General features: G+C 44.9%; 1 protein-coding gene and 1 long non-coding RNA gene across 10 annotated transcripts in view; one reads left to right on the forward strand and one right to left on the reverse strand.

Moving 5' to 3' along the window:
* Positions 1 to 8270, reverse strand: part of LOC109369665 (uncharacterized) — a 51440-nt gene extending 43170 nt beyond the window's left edge. For all 6 annotated transcript variants that reach the window (XR_014885841.1, XR_014885840.1, XR_014885836.1 and 3 more), the window contains exon 1: positions 8108 to 8270. This is a non-coding gene — a long non-coding RNA (uncharacterized LOC109369665). The remainder of the gene's footprint in view (positions 1 to 8107) is intronic.
* On the forward strand, positions 7950 to 21925 carry ANKDD1A (ankyrin repeat and death domain containing 1A). Of its 4 annotated transcripts, none has more exons than XM_085233893.1 (15): positions 7950 to 8242; positions 10789 to 10892; positions 11293 to 11427; positions 11926 to 12024; positions 12488 to 12592; positions 13207 to 13305; positions 13755 to 13853; positions 14831 to 14929; positions 15471 to 15569; positions 15816 to 15914; positions 16810 to 16908; positions 18271 to 18363; positions 19781 to 19982; positions 20661 to 20792; positions 21100 to 21925. In XM_085233893.1, the coding sequence occupies exons 1-15, from the start codon at positions 8209 to 8211 to the stop codon at positions 21159 to 21161; spliced, it is 1560 nt and encodes a 519-aa protein (XP_085090019.1). In that variant the 5' UTR covers positions 7950 to 8208; the 3' UTR covers positions 21162 to 21925. The 4 variants fall into 4 exon arrangements, with proteins under 4 accessions (XP_085090019.1, XP_019475112.1, XP_085090020.1 ...); XM_019619567.3 differs by having other exon boundaries at positions 7969 to 8242; positions 18268 to 18363; XM_010717562.4 differs by having other exon boundaries at positions 7977 to 8242; positions 11293 to 11391; positions 18268 to 18363.
* The last annotated feature ends 135 nt before the right edge of the window (positions 21926 to 22060 follow it).

A 22060-nucleotide genomic window follows, 5' to 3' on the forward strand; every position in this document is an offset into this window, starting at 1 on the left:
AGTGGCTACTGCTCTAAATACTGTGGGATTTCTAGCCTGGCTCAGCCATTCTCTCCCATGAAGGGCAGCCCCGAAGGGTCACTTCAGTGCTATGTAACAAGAGGCCAGCTCCTACCATCTGCTGAGGGAAAAGGGATACTTCAGATGGGGTTGCAACCAAAGCAGTCAGCCTCACAAGAAGTGCTTGCACTCATAATCAGTAACATTTTCAGAGAGGGGCAGGCAGGATGCCAGCTGAAAGCATACCAGAGCTACACTGGAATTTTTCCGATGAAATATTTTTTTCCTCCACCAGAAAATAACTGAAATCCCAGCTTTCAATCTGAAAGTCCACGGAACAATTCTGATCAAAGCTCTTTGGATGGGATCGCGGCAAAATAGGAGAGCAGAACTCTGGTGTAGCCCCTCACAGAGCAGGCAGGCTGCTGATAAGGGAGAGCCAGGTCTGGGGCCAAGAAGCCCCCTCCCTGACAGGTCTAGATCAGTGACTCAAACCTCAGTGTCCCACAAAGGAAAGAAACCGCTGTAACTCCAACGCAGCCACTGCTCCAGGCCTGAGCTCCCTCCTTGCCCTCTGCAAAGCCCACCCACCTGGATTCTGCTCTGTGTTCTCCTGTGCAGTGCAGGAAGGGCTGTGCTGTGGTTTTTAGATGGAATGAGGCTGGAATGGGAAAGACTGGTTTAGGTCCAGCTGTAGCAGCAGTCACGGGTTCCTACCTCACAACTAAAGCCTCCCTATGCAGATCTTGGGTGAGATTTTCAAATGCGATTAATGCTCATGCAGTCTCTCTAACATGGAATATCCCACGCATTATGCAATAAAAGAATGGACCAGGGATCAGAGTTTCCCTGAGTTCTGATCAGCAGACAAAACACATGCAAGTGAGCAACAAGCAGGTCTGACGTGAGCAAACGTACCATCCTTATATCACAGCAGAGAGTCAAGGCATGGGACAGAAGGCCAAAGAGGTGACAAGACAAATTTCCCAAACATCTGGTCCCCAGCAAACCACTGCCACTGGAAATGCTGAGCGCATTACCAGGCAGACCAGCAGCAGCTCACCGCAGGCCACAGTAGTCAGCTCAGGGGTTGCAGTTACTCTTCAGCCATTCTGGGATCTGTCTGGTGTTTGCTCCACTTGGCAACAGCTCACTGCTACTGCTGTCAAGTGTCAGCTTGAAATAGTCCCGTTTCAGGAACTCTGTGAGCAGCCATGGAGCATCAGTGCTCTTCTTCTTAGCTTTGGGGTAGAAAACTTCCTAATTAGTCCTTCTCTGCAAAGAGAAATTTCAACAGGATAAGTGTACTGGTGCTGATAAACAGAAACTCGTCCAGAGATATACAGCAGAAAGCTGGAGAATTACAGGTGTCTACAGGCACAGACCGGTTTCCATTTGGCTTTCCCTTTCTATGAGTAATACTATGAAGATTAAACAAGCTCTATAGCTGAGTCACAGCAAGTGAATGTAAACTTCTTCTCCAGACTGGAAGGACCTGGAGGTGGAGGTGGAGGATGGACAGGTGGAGGATGAAGAGCCCTGTATATTCTTATGTCCTGGATAAACACAGCGTGGTGAGTCCACAGAACAGTGCAATTACAGCTCCAAGGTCTGGGATGTGCAAGTCTGTCCCAGAGGAAGACTCAGTGGTGGAAACATATGATAAACATATGACAACATCTGCCTTCTGTTTCCTGTACTCTGTACAGATTACTGCTCTCTGCAGATAACCCTGTCCCTTCTCTAGGAGAAAGCTGGGGTTTGGGCTTTTTTAAAGGTCTGCTGAGACCAGCTACAATATGAGCTAGCTCATTCCATATCTGTTCTCATATCACGTGCACCCACTAGATACTCAAGCAATGTGATCTCACATCTGCCCAGTGTTGTTTGTTCTCTCAATCCTCCTTCTATGAGTGCACTGCACTGAAACCAGAGACAAGACAGTCAGAGTGCTCTCTGCAAGCAGGAGTACTCTCTCCATGAACAGAGCTAACGCCCAGCTGAGCTCCCCCACCTTCTCTCCACTGATGTCATTATTTTCCATGTTGTTTGTTGTGCCCAGTAGTGAGGATGCCCGTGGAGCGCAGCAGCCTGTGTCAGAGCTTTCTGCACTGATCATCAGCAATTCTAGTAGCAGACTTTAAAGGGAAGCCTAGTGGGCTGCAATAAAATAAAAGTAATCAGGCTGCAATTTGACCTCCACAGATCTCCTTGTAAAGTACACAACTCCAGCTGCTGCCCCAGCCCCCTCTCACTGCATTTCATTCCAAGACCATGAAATTACTCATTAGTTTTGGAACAAAGTTTCAGTGCACTTGCATGTGGTTGGGGACAGAGACAGATGTTGTGGGTTCTGGAAAAAGATTGCTGAGACAGAAATGAAACACTTCCAAAGCTGCACTGCTGCCTCCCAACAGCGTGCTCACTGGCTTCTGCTGCACTCCTTGGCTTAGCATGGAGTTAGAAACAAAGGCAGTGATGGCTTCACAGTTCTACTGAGTCTTCACTTCCACTGTGATTTTATTATATGCTCAAACATAAGACTTTCTGTTTTGCTTAAAATTTCACACTGAGCTTACTGACTGACATTAGAGAAGCTCAGAGCTGTGCCACTGGCAGTAGGTTCCAGCAATTGAGGTTTATGGTTACAAAGCCCTGCATTTCAACTGCAATTTTTTTCCTGCTAAAAGCAAGGGAAAGATTGCCTTTAAGAGCCAGACAGAGGCCCAGGAACCAGAGAAACCAGACCTCTTTTTACACATGCAGAAAGTGAGAATAAAAGCATGGCCTGCAGGCATGTCAGAGAGGGGATTATGATGCAGCATCCAATTATGGTTCAGTTTACAGGATGCAGCCATCCCCGCCTCCCATAACCAAAGGCTCACTACATTCAAACCAGGAAGAGGCAGGACAGCAGCTCTATCACACAGCTTCTGTTCAGAAAATAGTATTTTCCGCCCTTCTGATCCTTCCCTGCTGCTCCTGTTTTCCTTCACATACAAAATGTTTTAAGAGAACACCAGTCTTATATTCCTGGTCTTGAAAGACCAGGCTGATCTCTGCTTGCAAAGAGTACAGTTTAGAACAAGGACAGGACGCTGTGACCTGGTGATCACTGGAGGATTGAGGCTGTCACACTAGTGGTCTCCCAGCCTTCTCCCAGGTTGGCCCTTCCTTCCCATCAGGTGCTCAATCACTGGTTCAGGCTGTGACTTAGCATTCCCACTACAGCTCAAAGGAGAATAAACTGATATGGAAGACTCAGTGAAATCATAACAGTAAATTGTGTGAAAGGCAGAGATCAGCAGGAATGCCATGGACATCAGGAATAACCCTGCCAACTGTGTTAATTGAGTGTAAGCTTCACTTTCAAAGCTACACAGAAGCTTAAGCCCATTTATCATTTCAAGGGATTTAAAGGCCTATGAGCTTTGGAAAGTGGCACTGACAGGACAGAAAAGTACAAATCACCAATTGCAACTTCCAGTAGCTGTTAACATTGATTAAACTATCTGTGTCAAGCCCATATGGCATCTTGCCAGGCAAGACTTGCTTGACTGCTCTCTCTGAGATTTCCTGGCATCTTTGTGACTTTTACTTAAAAACAAACAAACAACAATTTCTCTAACATATGATTTCATCCCAAAATCCATAATATTGGATTCTTCCTAAGTCTGAAGACAGAGAAAATCATTTTGTGGTACAGGCTGCTTTCTGAGCTAGGAGCAGCAGCTCCGCTGAAATACCTCATTTTGTGTTGTCTGAAAGGCTACACAGGATAAGCAGAGCCTGGGAAGACGGGAAAAACTGAATTATAGGCTTATGAGATGGACACTGACAAAAAAAATGAAGTGACAAGCTTGCTCAGATGCCAACTGTGTTTAATCCAGTCATCACACAGCCTGTTTAACTAAATATTTGACTTCAGAACTAGGCCTGAATTATTACTGGCAAAATTTTCTAGCTCCACAGGTCCCTCTAACAAGCTGCTCCTCTGTGGAAGCTTTGCAAGCAGATGAATACAGCCTTTGAGGAAAGTGATGGATCTCTTCTCAAGCTTCCAGAGTGGGTTTGCAGCGTCTCCTCAGGTTTCCAGGGTTTCTGAAAGCTTCATATGTCTGACTGCAAGAAGCTACAGAACTGATGTTTGTGAACACTTCTGGAACGTTCCCAGATTTTTGGCTCTGTAGCAGGTCCCAGCAACAGCTAACAAAGAAAGCAGCAAAATAACCTATAGAAGTACTAAAAGCTTGGCCCGGACAGAAACAAGATAAAGCCAAGCATGAAGACATGTAGACAGAGCCCTAACATGTATTCTGTTCTAATGGGACATATCTGAAAGTGCAGTTTGTAAACCTAGACCCAAAGGCTGTACAGTTATCCCCTTTCATACCCACAGCAGGGACATAAAGCAGCACAAACATACAATTCCCCACAGCATCACTGATGGCTTCACAGCACAGTGCCAAGGGAACTCATTAAGGTGCTGCCACGTAGAGGAGCCTACAGTGGCCATCTCAGCACACTGTGCCATTTGACACCCGGTCACGTTAAGACAGACCATCAACACAGAAAGAGGATGGTGGTCGTCTCTTTTCCCATGCAATATTCAATTTCTTGACTGTGGCAGCATATGCCAGGGAATACAACCCTGCAGGGCTGGAGGCTGTTGTCTGAGCTCCCCAGCTGAGGGCAGCTCCAGGGTAGCAGTGGCTTGGCTTCTTGGGCTGCAGTCAGCTGCAGGCAGGAGGAGACACCTTCCAGTTTTGCTTCCAAAGGAAGATTATAAATTAAAGTCCAATTTGCTAAACCTTTTGGTAAGCAACTGTTTCTGCATAAACACATACCGGTTTGTGGGCTGTATTACATGGTTAGCTGCAAATCTTACTGACTTTAAAATCACTGTGTATATAACTAAACCAGAGGGCGAACAGAGGCACATTTTAACATTGCATGGATTTAAAGAACCTGACTCGTAATTTTTGAAAGCTGGAGATTGAAAATAATGATTATCCTAAACTAACACATAAAAATTGGGCACAAAATGCTATGCCAGAGAGCTTCCCTTTTAAGCAAGAAAGAGCACGTAGCCAGCTTAACTAAAATTTTTCTTCAAGTGAAATAAAGTCGAAGACTTTAACGCCTTTCTGAAGACAGGGTCAATATCAAGAATATATTGCAAGAAGAATTCAAATTATTACCTCCCCCTGGCATTCAGTATGGTACAACATTAGTGGAAAAATCCAAAAGCTCTTTTAGTTCTGTTAGCTAATAAATGGATCACTAGGCAAGTGTTCAGCATGTTAATAAATCCTTGCAACATTCTGTATTTAGTATCAGCAGAAAGTCTTTACCCCTTCCACACCTGAACACGTACCTATTTTATAAGGAGGGAAGAAACTGCCTACGTTGCTTTTTTTCTGCCCACTGGAAACACCCAAGCCCACAGATGCAAACTTCCAGTGCATCTGTGCTACTTCTCTCTGAGGTCAGCATTAAGCAGCAGAAAAGCCACAGGAGATCAATCTTAGCTGATTCAGGTTCTGGGAGAGGTGCAGACAGTGATGTTAACAGTGACAAGTTAAGTCCAAACAGCTTTCCATCTCTGAATCTCTTCTAGCAAAGTGAAAGAGTAGCAGAAACCAGAAGTGCCACCTAGGGCTGGGAGGTTGCTGAGCTGGCACAGTAGATACACACAAGCAGGGATTATTCTCTGCCCTATTCAATGCTATTTCCCCAGCTCTCAGGCAGTAGGGTACCCACTGGGGAAGGCTCAGCCCTTCTCAGTCATTCCTGCTGGCTCTGTTCCAATTTGTCTAAAATACTTAAATATTCATTGTGAGAGAGCAAGTCTCTGTCTAGCCGGGTGCACAGACTCCTCTCCAGGGAGACAGGACACCTGCCTTCTACAGTCAGTGCTTCATCAAATCATTAATTATTTAAAATAACAGGAAAAAGCAAGAAAAACTCATGCGTACAGCCTGCTGCTTATAGTACTCTCTGGGGTCCTGCAGAGACCAGGGTTTGCAACTCCCCTCTGGCAGAGGAGAGGATCAAACCTAGCTTTCCACTTTCCTAGGGGAGGATGCTTTACTCACTAAGCTATTGTACAGAATGGCTTTTCCTTTATCCAGGCAGCCCTTAGGCTTGCTTTTCCTATCACTGAGAGTTTTTCTTTTTTTTCTTTAAATTCAATTTGAATAAATGGAAAACAAAACCCAAATCCTAAGCTCCGAGACCAGCAGCTAACCACAGACCCCTACACAATCTTGTGTTCACTTTAGAGATTAGGTCTACCAAGGCAATAGGCATTCTTCTCCATTTCATAGCTGCAACTGCTGCCAGTGGTCCCACAGCAAGACAACTGCATCAGTGCAGCACTTGGGTGCACAGTCCTCATCAGGGTGCCTTTGATGAGGTGGAAACCAATGGATCAGCCCAGCACTTAGTTCTGGTGTGTCTGCATGGGGTGTAGCTGCGCCCACAGACATTTCTCTTTTAGTAAAGGGTCTCTATATCTCTGCATCCTCTGGGCCTGCTTCACTGCATCTCAGCACGCACAGGAACAGCTAAGACCTGCACAAGGATCCCCAGGATAGTGGTGTCCTCTAAGCCCGGCCTGAGCCCGAGGACAGCCCCAGCTGCAGCCTTGAGTTCACTGCACAGCACAGCGAATCCCGGCAGGTAAACAGCACTGGCACCCTCGTGTGGTCGCCGTGATGATCTCTGCGCTCTCAGCCAAAACCGGTCGTCCAGCACACCTAGATGATTCCTCTAGGGATTCCTTCTAAGGAGGAGAGGGGCCCGGGAAAAGCATGAAGTCTGTCGGAGCCTGTTGGCATGGTGCAGGGAGGGAATGCAAATCTGACGCTACAGAGAAGGCAGAGCGTCAGGGCTAGCAAGGGCCTCGCAAGGTCACTTCCACCACAAGATGAGCCCCTCTTCCCTGTGATCAGCAACAAAGAAATCCCTGTCATGCAGCCTGCTCCCCTTTGCTGTCTTGGCCACTTGGAAACCTACAAGCTCAGCAGAAGAAGCTGAAGTCCTGGCTACTGAGATTTAAGCTCATGCTTCGCAGTCCTGCTCATTCCAAGTCTTCAGAACAGGTTATTCCTTTCTCTCCACGGCATCTTCCTTGAAAGACCAGCAAACAACAGCATTTACTCAAACAAGCCAATATGTCACTCAAGGTGTCACCCCATATTAAAAGCATAACAGAGCACAAGCAAACAGAAAAAAGCATAGAAAATGTAAGGAGATGTCAGGTAAAACAAAAGCATGTGTCGAGAGTACTTCACAGCATCTGCCCAGGCTCCTGGCACTTCAAAGCAGGGCCAGCAGGCTGGGCTGAGCAGCCGAGCAGCCAGCTTTGTCATTTCTGCGTCGTCACACACTCACTGCTGCTTTGGACCCTGTTTTTTTCTGCTTGCCTCAGACCTCCCCAAGAGGGATTGGATCATCCCCCCACCGCTAGCTCAACCATTATCTGGTTCCTTCCTCCTAGAATAATCAGAAGGAAAGAGAAAATGAAAGACAAAACTAGATCCTGGTGCTGAAACAGGAGAATTAACTCAAACCATGGGTAAAGAACTGATTTAACCCCGCTCTGCACCTTCTGCTGTGCCTTGGCCACACAGTGAGGAAATGCCAAACCCTGAAATCTTACATTCAGAAAAACAAACAAACAAACAAGCAACAACACAAAAACAACACAACAACCCACTTTGTATTTCCCACAGGAAAACCCTCTCCTCTCAAATCGGTGTGGAGACAGAACTAAACCACCCACAGCACCGTATTAGTGAGGGCACTAAAGCAGAACACCCTGAGGTGAGGGCAGCACCGGGCTGAGGAGCCACGGCACGGAGCCCAGACTGAAATGCCTGGGGTTTGCCCCTTGGAGCCATTCCACAACGGCCTATTTTAACAAACAAAAAGCAAAATTAATTTTTTTTTTTTTTTTTAACAAGGATTGCTGACCCAAGGCCACCTTCTCCCCTTTATGAGGAAACGAACTGCATCAAAACAACCGGCGAGCCCCTGCAGCCGCTCTGCTTTTCAAACGGCGGCATGTACGGAAACGACGGCGTTATTCTATTTATCTTACTTTAAACAGCAGCGAAAGAGACGCTCTGCGGCGGTGCGGCCCGGCAGTCGGCCCGCCCATAAGGCGGCGCGGCTGTGCCCGCCCTGCCTGGAGGAGATGACATGGGGGACGAGCCGGCTTCGGAGGACGACACGCGTGAGTGGGGCCGCGGCAGGCGGAGGCGGGAAAGGCGTGAGGAGGGGGTTTGGGCGGGAAAGCCGAGAGGAGGCGGTGTGGGTGCGAGCGGCGCTGCGCGCGCTGTGGGCAATGAGATGGAGTGCTGTGGGATCCCCCTCATCCCATCCTAGCTGTGGTTATAAGAGCAATAAAGATTCCCCCCTCCCTCTAGTGATCACCCTCTGACGGAAATGCTTTTAGGAATAATTGAAGATGCAAAATTCCATTCAAAACTCAGCTAGATGTAGAGCAGGTTGCTTTTGCTTTAAAGCACTGCGTACCCCTGAGGTGCTGCGTAAGTACCCCAAATTCTGCGTTTCGGCCTCCAGCCATCCTGAGCGGTATCTCAACACGTTTCTGTGCCTGCATTTCTGCTCTTTTACTGCTTTTTTACTTGCGTAATAAGCTGCCTGCTTGTTGGTGCATTGCACTGAGGATAAAGTGTTTGAAGTGTTTTCTGTGCTGTTTGGGATCACTGAACTCATATTCAGCACTTTAAGGGTGGTCACACCCCAGAACCTCAGCTCAAAAAGCAGAACATTAAATGAACATAAATGGTGCTTGTGGGGCAGCTGTGTGCTGTGATGGGGAGTGCATCCACTTTTACAGGGATAATTTCCTCAATGTTGATGCTGAAGAGACAATCACACCATCCAGTTGTTTTTCCTACATTGCTGAAAATAAATAAATTTCAGCTTCTGCAGCCTTAGAGAGTCAGGTGGCAGTGTGGCACCTCCTAGCAAGTCACCTGTGCTTTGTGTGTACACAGAGGGCATTTCTGCCTGAGAAATTAAGGCATTCGCTTAACTAAGACTGAAAGTCTCTTGTTTATCTCCTGAATGGGACAATGAAAAGTTCAGGTGCCTCTCTATGGCTTGTGGTTTGTCTCTGGTTGATAACACTTTCTCAGTAGTAATGAAGTGTCAGGCTTATATGTTTGCAGACACATAGAATTAATGGAAGGTGTTCAAAACCTCTTGATTTACGTTAGATAATGCTAGGGTAGAGGCTTATCCATATCTAGATCAGCAGTCAAGTGAATAGAATTCTGCTTAATTACAGCTGAGAACCTACCTGCTATCATTTGCTTTCCAGCATTCTCAGAGTTAGTCAATACAAATGAAATAACCTAACCATAACAAAACCATCCCTACATAGTCCAGCATTTCCTTCTTGTTTATTGGGTCTTTTAGGGGTTGATTTTTGGTTAATGCAGGCAGCCTTGTTATTCCTGCAGTCTTCAGGCTGTGGGAACCAGTGGGGGGCGGAGGTGCTCGGGAGCTGTTTTGCCAGAGCATAAGCAGAACCACTTTGCTGATGCTCTGCCTTTGCAGGGTGGATTCAGATTTGCTATCTGGTATAACACTTGAAGCTGTGCACCTATGAGGACCCTTTCATAGACTGGGGCATCTTTAGTGGCACAGAGCAAAACAGAGAAGACGGTTGTGCTCCCAGAGAGTGACGGTTCTGTACGATCCTGAAGTGCTTATAAATACTAGGTTTGAAAATCAGAATGGGGCATGTCAAGCAGTGGCAAAAGAGTGTGATTGAAGATTACTACCTAGACTTACATTTGGGTTAGAACATAAGCAGGTTTGGTTGACACAAGCTTGTATTCTTGAGGAGGGGGGAAACAACAAACAAGAGTTGCATTGATCCCCTGCTATCCTCGAACAGCAGCCTGAGAGCTACAGAAAAAAATAGAAGAGAGCAAAGCATCTGTGCCAGCTCTCCAGCAGGATGTGACAGGCCGAGGATCTGACTCAGTCACTTCTCTAAAGAATTCTCTAAAACCATTAGGGTAGTGACTGAATCTGACAAAGGCTCGCAGCAGCCTTGCCAAAAACCCTGAGATCCTCCCTGTCAGGCTGCAGCAGGCCCAGAGTCACATTGCTCTCATTTCTTGGCAGGAGGGTTTGTTCAATTAAGGAGCAGATTGCTGAGGCAAGGCCCAGCATGGAGAGTAAACATCCTTAAATTATGCCTTGCTGTGCAAGACAAATGCTGCCATTTGTGTAAATTAATGTGCAGAACTGCCACAATCTATTAGGAGTTGCAACACTAATCACAGCTGGACAGTGGTTATGTCCTGCCTGGCTGGTTCATGTTGCAGGACAGGAGAACCATGTGCAAGGGCATCCTTGTAGAGCAGCAGGTAGTAAGTGGAGTGACAGAAGGAAGAGTCCGTCTTCTGCTTGAGTCTTCACATCGGTTCTGGGCTTGGAGGGTACCAGATGTCATGGACCAGAAGGATAGAACAAATCCCTACAGACAGGAAATACTGAATTAGAACTGGAAGAGCACTGATGTGTGGTGCTCAGAGAAGGGGAGATAGCAGGTGAAGACGAATCCAGCAAACAGGCCAGCATGTGTATGGCTGGGATTCTTGCTTAGGGAATCTTTCTGCTGTCTTCCTTCCCTGAAGTCATGAGGACTGGTGAGCTGAAGGGGAGGTTTGTTGGGGCATGCTGCTCCGTGCTTCATTTCAGCACTGTTTCAATACCACTCTTCTGTCTCTGCTGCAGTGCTCCATTCAGAGAAGGAGTTCCATGATGCAGCGAAGCGTAATGACACGGCCAGGATGGAGGAGCTCATCAAGAGAGGGGTCGATATCAAAGCCAAAAACAATGTAAGTCCCAGGTTTTCCTGCCTCCAAGCTGCCGGAAGTGCTGAATGTGTTTGAGAACTACAGCTCCATTACACTGCTCTCCTCATTAGCTGCTCAATTGGCCAAAACATTAAAGTACACTGCCCAGTGCCAAATAGAACCTGTGGCAACTGGGCAGCTTCACAGCACACTTGAAAGCCACAGAAATGGCATGCTGAGCAGACTGGAAAGTTGCAAGCACTGACAAAGGATAGTAATTTATGGTTCTCTTTGGAGCCAGTGAGGTCACTATCTGCAGAGTAGGGAGGGAGAGGCTGTGGCCAAAGAAAACTCTGCACAGATTTGGGTCTTCTAGGAGGATGGTAAAAATGCACACATTCTGCATACATCAGCTTTGGCTCTTTCCTTCGTTCTCTTCCAGACAGACCGAACTGCCCTGCACTGGGCTGCAGGAGCTGGGAATGTGGATGCTGTGCGACTGCTCCTGGACCATGATGTGCCAGTGGATGATGAGGACAGTGTACGAAGGCAAACATCCCTTGCTCGTCCTGCAAATGTGTGCACTGCTGGGGGGTACTAGGCTGGCTAAGGCTGCACCTTAGTTTTGAGTGGATGGCACAAGGCACTGTGGTACCTGAGAAGATGTAGCTTCTCTGCAAAGGTGTAGTAGCTTTTTGGTGCTTGCCACATTTTAGGGTGCCTCTGTGCTTTGTCTTCTGGCCTTTTTTCTGCAAGCACAGTGACCAGGAAAATGTCTGGGAGGATGCAAGATTTTCTGTATAGCACAGGAATGCTTAGCTTCTTGTCATCATGTTGGTGAGGCTTGTGGAAATGTGACGGCCGTCAAGTTCTCTCTTCCTCATAACCAGGCTAATAGACACCATTGACTAGGAGGTGGCAGTTAAGAGGCCTGACTCTGCTCAGCTTTTGAGACCACTGGTGGCAGGAATAATAGTAGTTGGGCTAAATGGCAGTTCATGGACAGCCTATCTTTAGAGTGGGGATGGTAGTGGTCTGCAGTTTAGTTGTACATGTTTCTCTTTTCTTCTGCCAGTTTGGAATGAACGCACTTCTCCTGTCTGCTTGGTTTGGCCACCTTCGTGTCCTGCATATCCTCGTCAATGCTGGGGCAAAGATAAACTGTGTTAATAAGGTGAGAGTCTCCGCATCTGGGTTTGTCATGCAGAGCCAGAGAGTGACAGAAAGGGAGAGAGGCTTACCTATTAGCCAAGGTAACTGTGTGTGACAACAACATCATCTCTCTGATGGGGTGACCTTAAGTGAAACCATCTTCACTTTCAAGCCTAGACTTATTCCTGAAACAGATGTAATCATTGTAGCTATAGGGATGTATGAGGCTTTCTCAGCTCAAGTTTCTGCGGTGCTGACATGGAAGGCGTTACAGAACTGGAGAATGCTTTTTAAAATAAACCTTGGATGGAGAAAGGAGCATGAATACTTCAGTCATAACTTGCCTGTCTGCAGTAGATACTAGTACAGCTCTGGAGATAAAGGGAGACTTCAGACAAGTCATTGCTAGTAGGAATAAGTTGTTAAAAGAGACTGTCCCTCAGTCTTCAACTTGCTAAATAAACTGTCTTTGATCTCCTCTCCAGAATGGCAGGAACCTGCTTCATTGTGCAGCACAGAGGGGACACATCCGGGTGATGGAATTCATCATGGAGGACCTGGAAGATGTGTGTGTGGATCAGACAGACAAGGTAGGAACACTCTCTTCACTCATTTGTTTCACTAGGTCTGATCTTGCTCTGCTGAGTTTAGCAAGAATGTTGCCATTTGTTACAACCAAGGGTGACTCCCAGCATTTTCCAGCAGTGGCTGATCTGTTCCTGGAGACAGGAACGTACAGGAGTTGGCACGCGTTTTTTTTCTATTCCTTGGCACTTGTGGTTCCTAGAATGATCCCCATTCTGGTCCTTGGAGGCTAAATCAAGCAACATAAGATCTATCTTTCTCCAGAAGAGATTCTGACTTGCTTGATAACTGATATCTCAGATATTATTTCTCTATTTTGTGTTATCCTTGGTTGCTATTAGTAAGCTTTTTATTCTCTATTTTTATAAACTTTCCAGTGTTTTATGAGACAGAGTTGTGAACACTGGTCTGTAGTTCTGTTCAGCCTGTGTTGTTAGCTTAACCCAAAGTAAAGCAGAATACAAGTTAACAGCAAAATAAAAGAGAACTATTTTAGAAGTGTGACACTTTTTGCCTGCATGGACACAAATTTTGCTGAGAACTGGGTGCTTGCAGCAGATGATGTAATCTGCTTTCTGAGTCTTGGTGGGCTGTATTTTTTTTCTGCTTTCTTTCAAAGATGGACAGGACAGCATTTCACCTGGCTGCAGAGCATGGTCAGCTGGAGGTGGTGGAGTTCCTAATCCGGCACGGTTGTTCTCACAGTGCTAAAGACAAGGTATGGGCATAAAACCACTCACAAGGGAATATAAAATCCAAGAATCAGAGGATGAGAGAGTCAGGCATAGAATACCAAATAAGGTCAGTGCAGGCAAGTTGTCAGCATTCCTAACTGTGGTTGTGATATGTCAGGACTTTTCTTCCCTTTCTACCTGCAAGCCATTTGCTCCTTAGTCCATGCTGGATTTCTCTCCAGAATTTTGCAGGTGGATACACCAGCAAGCCTGGTGGACCATATTCCACTTTAAGATGGCTGGGTTTCTTGACTTCATGCTGCTCTTAATAAAGACTGTTTCAGATCGTTATTACTGGTTATGGCCTCTTCTTCAGTCACTCTTGGGTACACTGCAAAATTATGTAGTATGAACACTCAATTCTATGATATATATATATATATAAAAGCATATATATATGTGTGTATATGTATGAAATGATGTTTGCTTTCAGGAAAAGGATACAGCATTGCATTTAGCTGCTAAAAATGGACATCTTTCTGTGCTGCAGAAGATTGTAGATGTTGGAGTGGACCTTGATGAAAAGAACTTAGTAAGTACATTTAATGAAATGAAAATCACACAAGTTTTGCTCTTTCTATCTCTAGAAATACTCTCCTGCCACAGTCATCAGGCTGAGTGATCACTATTGAGGTTTAGAAGATAACTGATTTTATCTAAAACGTATGTGTTTAAAAGGAAGTCACACTTGGAGAGTATCAGTGAAAAGCAACATCTTTCTTGGACCAATATCCAATTTTAAGGCGTCTCATTTTCTTTCTGTTGTACCTCCTCACCTACCTTATCATTCTGTTATCTCCCTTTTTCTCTCTGACCCTTGTACATTCAAGTGCCTAAATAGTTATTGAGTGTGTTTTAAACTCAACTTCAGTGTGCTTTATAGTATTGACTTAGCCACTGAACATATGGCCTTTCTGTTTGAGATCTCTCTTTGATAGACCTGCTTCAGAAAATTCTGTGGCTGGAACACAGTTAATGACTTAGATAGCAAATATTGGCTCAGTTAAGCTAGTATTTATTCCACGGCACACTTCCAATTAAGTTTATCAGCTATTTTTTAGTCTTATTTGGTTACAGTCCCTCCAAAGTACATTTGATTGTCACTAAGATCTGAAAGAAAAAAGAAACCAGTGATTTTAGTAACTGGTAGCATTCGTCACCCCCAGATTAGCTGCCCCCTCTGCAAGAGCTATAATAAAACCAGATGAACTCACCTAGGAATTCTGCTGCTTTCTTGCAAAGAAGTGAGCTGTAGCCCTCAGAAGGAAAAAGGAGAAGCAGCGTGGCCCATGGGCCAGCTGTTTCCCATGGCATAAGGACAGAGCAGTACTCTGTTAGTGACAGATAATTGTGTTCATTATTTTCCTAACAATCAGAGTTGTTATTTTAACATGTCACGAATTCAGAAGATATGATTGAGACTTGCTTGTTCTACTACTTCATCTTGTCCTTGCTTACAGAAGAGCAGTATGTTTTCTTTTTTGCTTCTCTCATCTTGCCTTGTTCCAGGAAGGACTTACGTGTTTACACCTGGCTGCTGAGGGAGGTCACAGTGACTGTGTAAAGCTGCTCTTGGAAGCAGGTGCTGATGTTAATGTCCAAACTCAGGTGAGCTCTGTGGAAGTGACTCCTTTTTCAGAAGCTTTCTCTAGTGTGGCCGCTGCACCTGCACAGCTTGTGCAACCATGTTGGTACAGCCAGCAGCTTGTGCAGGGTTAGTTTTGGGCTTTCTTTTGGAGAAAGGCTATGTGATGCAGTGTGAGCGTGGAGAAGCCCTTTGTGCAGTCACTTAAGTCTTGAGAGAGCCTCTTCGTCTCAGAGGCTAGTCCTCCTCTGTAGATTCCTTTATACCCCTGTTGCTGTCATGACAGGGTACCTGTAGAAAGGACTTGGGTTCAGGCCTGCCTTAAGAAAATTGGAGTTGGCAGAAGTAGAGCAGAGAGTGCAGATGAAAGCCCATGTGGCTCTGTACAGAGAGGTACGTGAAGCTGCCAGAGAGCTGTGGAGATGATCTGTGTGGATTTACTAGTTCTGGGGCATGGGTTTCTTACGGAGATCTCCACACTTCCTTCCTGCGAGTAGTCTGTAACAAATGCAGCTTCTGAGAAGAAGCCCTGACTAATACTTGTATTTTCTGATGTGCCTCTAGAAGAAAATGAACTGCCTTCATTATGCAGCGCTACATGGCTATGAGGAGATAGCCAGGATCCTTGTGGACGCAGGAATCCACATAGATGCTGTTAATCATGTGAGTCCCACTCATTGCTCTCATTCCATACTAACCGGCAAAGACAGCTGGTGAAGCTGTTCAGGAGCACAAAGCAACTTTGTAAAGATCAGTGCTGCTGTAGAGCCTGTGCTTATGAGGCAGTATCCCCAGTACCCCCCAGTCCAGGCTGGCACTTGTCTTATTTTGGACACTGTAGGCACAATGCAGTCTTTTTGATGCCATGGAGGTAAGTGCTTTCTAAGCACAGGTTCTTTTCTTGTACAGCAAAATGCTTCAGCGACACACATTGCAGTACTGCAGAACTTCCCAGCACTGGTGAAGCTCCTTATTGATGTGGAGTGTGACCTTGACATTCCAGATAATGTAAGTCTGCAACTTTTTTTTTTTTTTTCCTTTGAAATGTGAACCTATTTTGTGGAAGATTTGATCACCTTGGGGACAGGACTAAACAGGAGTGCTTTAAAATGGGAAAAAGCTGGAAGCGTAATTTAGGAAATGTGAAGCCTGTGAAATGATACTGAGTGCTGCAGTGAGGTAATCTTTTGATAGTACTTGCTCATCGTGTGGGCTGTGCCATGTCCCTGGGACCTGTGTACAGAGACATGGCATAGAGTCTGCTGGAATCAGGTGACTGAAATTTCAGGGCAGAAGGTATTCCCCAAAGGTTGTCTTGACCGATTATAATTTTGTGAATGAGAGGCTTTTTTAACAACTTTGTAGCTTGTTTGTAGTGTTTTGGATGATAATCATTCTTGTGGAGATATTCTCTCCATACAGCCATACAATCACCACATTTTGTATTTGATTTTTAATTTTTTCTATTAAGTAATTCCAGATTGCAGTGTGTACACACTAAGCAGATCCTTTGTCCTCAGAACAAAGAATTGGCACAGGTTCATTCCTTCCTTGCCAAACTATTTGCCTACAGAAAATGTTTAAATAACATGAAATAAAACGTTCCTACTAGTGAGCTCCAGGAGATGTATGAGGCTGAAGAGGTTCCTTCTTCAGACTGAAATGTCATTAGGGAGGCATCCCAGTGCTAGGACAGGGACAGACTGTGGCTCAGCTTGAGGTACCCTGTGCCAGTTCAAGGTAGGAGGGTGTTTGTGTCTCAGTTGCAAAAGGGTTGGAGAGGAAAGGAAGGGAGAGCTGACAGTGTTCTTCCAGTGCTTCCATCTGGTACTGCTCTGTCCTATCTTTACAGCCTCACGCTTGTGCCTCTTTGAAATTTATTCCTTTCACTCTTCCTATGCAGAGGCAGCAGACCTCACTTCACATCGCTGCAGAGCACGGCAGGCAGGACATCGCCGAGATGATTCTCATTGCCGGAGTAAATCTGAAACTAACGGACAAGGTGAACGTCTCCATGGGTTGAATAGATCTTTCTCGTTTTATAGATACTTCTCCTAATTTTTAAGAAGCGCTGGGAATAATATTAAAATCTGGGTACTTCCAGGGATAAGGACTGGAAATGTTACTGAGTAGGTTGTTTTGATGCCTTTTTTAGTGAGGAAGTGACTGGTTCTTAGGAAGATAGAAAACAGTTCACACAGTGAGCAAAACTTCCTCTAGTTCATGCTCCAGTTCACGTCACTTCTGCTTGAGATACTGTGTACATTAATATCAAAGGCATTATGGAGGTATGATAAATAATGTAAATCAGGGATCGCAGTGTACGTTTTAACAGGTTTAAAGTATCTGGTTTGTATAAATTTGGTACCAGTGTCCTGGGTTTTAGCTCCTAAATTTAAAAAGAAAAGGGAATTGTAGAGGAGTCATGCACGTTGTGTGCAGCCTGAAAGCATTGTAATGTGCCTAGAAAATGCTGAAAGGGACTTGGACAGAGGTTAATGTTGTGTCTTCCATTAATACATGGGTTAAAGCACGCAAAAAGCAGATTCAAAGCCACCTGGCTGAAACAGCCTTTAGCTATAATAAACATTTGTCATCTTCCAGCAGTCTGTGGAACCACAGCAAGGCTCAGTGCAGAGAACACATTCACACTTTTCTGTGTGAAACTGGGTTTCTGCTCATATCTGAGACTAGAATTCTTCATATGCCTGATGGCTGGGCTGGCTCACCTTCCTACGTGCAGCTTTCTAATCTTGTGCCTTTCTTCTCTATGCTCTCAGATACATATACACACTCTCCCCACTGCCCAATCACTTTATCCAAAATTATGGTCATGTAAGGAGTGTAGTTACAGTCTCATAGTCCCATCCACCTGTGCTTCTCCCAGGAGACCATTTTTAATCACACACTGTGGATCCTGTAAGGTTAATGAGGTTGCACAAACCACTTCAGCTTTGTGCATCAACAAGCCTGCTATGCAAAAGGCTGTAAAATGTCTGGGATTGTAGAGCTGAGCTAATCTGTTGAAGACAGCACCCATATTGTTGGGTGCCTGAAAGCATCCTACAATCCACTGTAACTTACAAGACGCGTTCCCAGATGCTGCTGCCAAACTGACAGTTCTCTCATGGCAGCAGAAGAAATGTGGAAGATCTTGGCAAATGACTCCCCAAGCCCTGCATGCAGTAAGTTGAAGGTAATTCATGGTTTACATGAGGAGACCTGGTTTACAGGTGGAGAATAAGGATCCTTCATCACAGCTAGGTACATTGCTCAATAAGATCAGCTGCCTGTTGTTAATTACTGCCAGGTGAGCATAGTTAGGTCTTTTCCAGCTCATTTTTCCCCCTTCTGATTTCAGCAGGGAAAAACATCTTTGGATGTTGCTGCCCGAGGCAATCACGTCAACTTGGCAGACATGATTATCAAGGCAGATCGGTTCTACAAATGGGAAAAGGTGAGCAGCTTATACCACCATACCCTGTGTTTTACAAGGTAGACGTACCTTTATCGTCTCCACTGAGACTCCACATTACCAACTGTCAAAAAAAAAAAAGAAAGAAAGAAATGCAGGACATTCCATGACAGCCTGACCTCAGCTTTCATTTAAAGGAAAACAAAAGCCCTCAGCATGTCAACCACATCTACTTAAGGCTTTTTATTTTTTAAAAAGCCTCTGTTGTTAGAAGCTTCAGGCTGTGATGAACAGGGGTTTTTCAAAGTTCTTTGGCAGCTTTCCCAAAGCCTTGCAGAAGAGAGTGGGGTATAATTATTTCCTTTTCCCAGAAGGAGAAACTGAAGCACTGAATAGGTAAATGTTGGCTTGAGGTCAACAACTGTGACCTTGGGAGTTACAGCAGTGGGGGACACCTCACCTCTTACAAATATCATTTCTTGCGAGGTGAGTGATTGTTTCTTGTTGGAATCATATAACCAGCTTCCCTCTCAAACTTCCCCACAGCTGGGGCTGTTCCTCCTGTGTTCCCCAGTGTGGGACAGCAGTGTCTCCTGTGTGTAGGATACAGCTGCTCAACCTCAGCCCCTCTTCCAAGTCCCAGATCTGTGCCCAACACAGTCTGAGCAGAGGGCGTGTTAAAAGCACAGCTGAACACCACATTCCTTGCGTCTTCATGGACCTAGAGTATTCTCCGCTACCAGGAAACGCAATACTCTAGAAGGGAAGGGAAAGGAGGGCATAAGCTTGTGGCATAGGCACAGAAATAATGCTGTGTGTCAGGCCCTTGCATGGGCTTCCCACATAGCCCTAAGCAAAGTCATTTATCCTGCTTACGGTCTGGCAGGCAAAGGAGGTGAGCACGTGCCTGTGTTCTAGGGGAGCAAGGAAATCTGATTAAATGATTCTTCATACAAGTCCCAGATAAAAGGTGCTATAGAAATGCAAACTGTGATTTGCATGGGCTTCCACAGCAAAGCTGCTATTAACTGTATTTGTTAACATGCATCATTAAAGTAGAGTGAAACAAGAATAAAAGAAATGTGCTGCGCCAGAATGAGCTTGTTACATCCTGTGGGTATGTGGGAGACAGCAGAGTGACAACTATGTAAAAAGTTTCAGTGATAGCAGGAGGGCATGTGCAGGTCTTGGTCCAGAGAGCACGATGAGGCTGATGTCAGTAATACCAACAGAATAGATCTTTAATATCCCAGTTTCACTGAGACTGTCAGCCCCAACAAGACAGACCTACTGTAGATTGACATGAGAATGAGATACAGTTTTGCACTTTGATGCCAGCAGGAATGCTGAATTACAGCATGAAAGCAGCAGGACACACCAAACTGCATCTTATCCCACAAAAGACTCTGATAGCAATTCTGCAATATCCCACACTGAAACTCCTGTTCTGGCTTTGCAGGACAACCTGAACAGTGACTCCAATTCCTGGGTGGCAAAGCACTTGACCTTTAAGCAAGATCACAGGGTGGAAACACAGCACATTCGCTCAGTAATGTGGAGGTTAGCCACTAAATACCTCAAACCTGGTGAATGGAAGAAGCTGGCACATTACTGGAAATTCACCGATGCACATATTAGAGCCATTGAGCAACAATGGACAGGTATAAAACATTGCCCAACTGTTTTCTGTACTTCATTTGGACTGCATTTCCAGGACAAAGGTCTGCAGTACTATTAAGTGTGAAGAAAGCCACCTGGCTTACTCAAAGCAACCAAAATGTACTTAGTGAGTGAGGAGATACCTATACACTTCTTCTGAGAGTCAAAATCACACAAGCATGGATGTCAGTTATCCATTGCTTTGTGAGGTGCTGCCAGATCTTGAGGCCTCACCACAGAAATTGAATTAAATATTCTTTTTCTTTAGGACAGAAAAAAACTTGTTTATCCTCTGTAGGAAGCTGAGTGAGTTCCATTTGGTATTTAACAGATGCCTTAGTAGCACCAGGTTCTGGAAACAGATCACTGCCAGTTTGGTCGTCACCTTAGGGAGCCCCTATAGTTTGATAATGAAAGCAAGGAACTAAGCTATGCTCCAAAGGCTGAAATTCTGTACTGATGTAAAATGTTGCCTGACAAGCCCAAGCTCATCCATCACCTCCTCCATTAGCTTTAATATTAATCTAGCAATCTGACCAAACAGGAGTTAAGACAGATTGTACTTTACAGCCTCAAATCCACAGAGGAGGGGTGTTCAAACAAAGGAGGTTAGAAATCAGCTTTAGTCAGGATTATGGATTGCAAAGTGTAGAGTTTCATTTTCAGTTTTATTTCACCAGGTACTGCAAGCTACAGGGAGCATGGCCACAGGATGTTGCTGATCTGGCTTCACGGTGTGATCATGGCAGGAGAAAATCCAGTCAAGGGGTTGTATGAAGGTCTTGTGGGCATTGGAAGAAGAGATTTAGCAGGTAACACTTCTGTTTTCCTTCAAATAGTACACACTAAGCATTAGCTGAGTTCTGGTGCTAATACAGCATACAGAGAAAAACTTAAATGAAACCAAGTCACAGGGGCTGGAAGGCACTGTGCCCTGTCCCTCCCCTTGCCACCACTCCGTATGTCATTTCTCTTTTTGTTATTTAATGCATCCTGTCACAGCTTTCTGCCTGCAGCACGAGAACAACCAGTAAACACAGATCAAACATCCATTAGTAAACATACTGTGTTATCAATACCCACCCAAACCCTTAATGCTCAGAAAATTCTCTTTTACAGAAAGCATTCGGAAAAAAGCAAATGCAGACCCTGCTTCTCCAAAGAAGTGCACAGCAATGTAACACCCACTGGTTGCCACTGGCTGTCTTATGAGCTACAAGAGAATCACTTGCTATGCTACTTACCAGAAGGCAGCTATAACTTCAGGACTTGTCATAAAAGTCACTGCTGCTTCCTTCTTGGTCTGAAACTACCAGGATATCAGCAAATAGTAGCAGTCTAAATGCCTTCTTTGTAAAGAAGTGGGATTTTATTGGCTATTCCATATGTTCGAAATACTGTAATAAGAGGTAAGTCACAGCATGGCAAGTGAGACTATCAGGAAATACTGCAGTATTTTACTGTAACTTGTTTGTGTCACAATTTTGTATATAAGTTTTTAATTGTCAATTTTATAAATTGGGGAGAACGCCTTTGTTTTGAGAAATGTTCTTTACGTATCTGTTTTGTGTTTGTTTCTAGTGCTCGTGTCTTAGATTTGTTCTCAACTTCCCTCTTAGCTCAGGAGTTTGTTCAGAAAAGTTGAGGTGACTACATGGTCTGTGATCTTTAAGGAGATCATTAACATTCATTGGTGTAACATTTATAAATCAGATGGGTAACTTCTTTAATTTCTGGTTTGCCACCTGAAAAGCCTAGATGAGCATAGAGTTATCTGTGTTCTAAGAAACAAGGAGTGAAGTTGTTAAGATGACCTGAAGGCTGATATTTTCATCTAGAGCACTGCTGCGTGGATTTTACTGTTGTAATTCAAAGATGTTAGCACTGATTATTTTACACAGTCTCTCATAAGGACAGTTTTCATAAACACGGATTTGACTCATCAGCTTTTGTATTTTTAGAGTGTTTCAGTAGAAATGATGTCTGTATTTCAGTGAATCAGAATTTTACTGTTAAGTTTGCACACTATTGCATATTATATCCTAGTCATCCTTTTCTTAAGAAACAAATCCAACAACAA

This window comes from Meleagris gallopavo, chromosome 12 (genome assembly GCF_905368555.1).
Source record: "Meleagris gallopavo chromosome 12, MGAL_WU_HG_1.1, whole genome shotgun sequence".
Taxonomy (NCBI): Eukaryota; Metazoa; Chordata; class Aves; order Galliformes; family Phasianidae; genus Meleagris; species Meleagris gallopavo.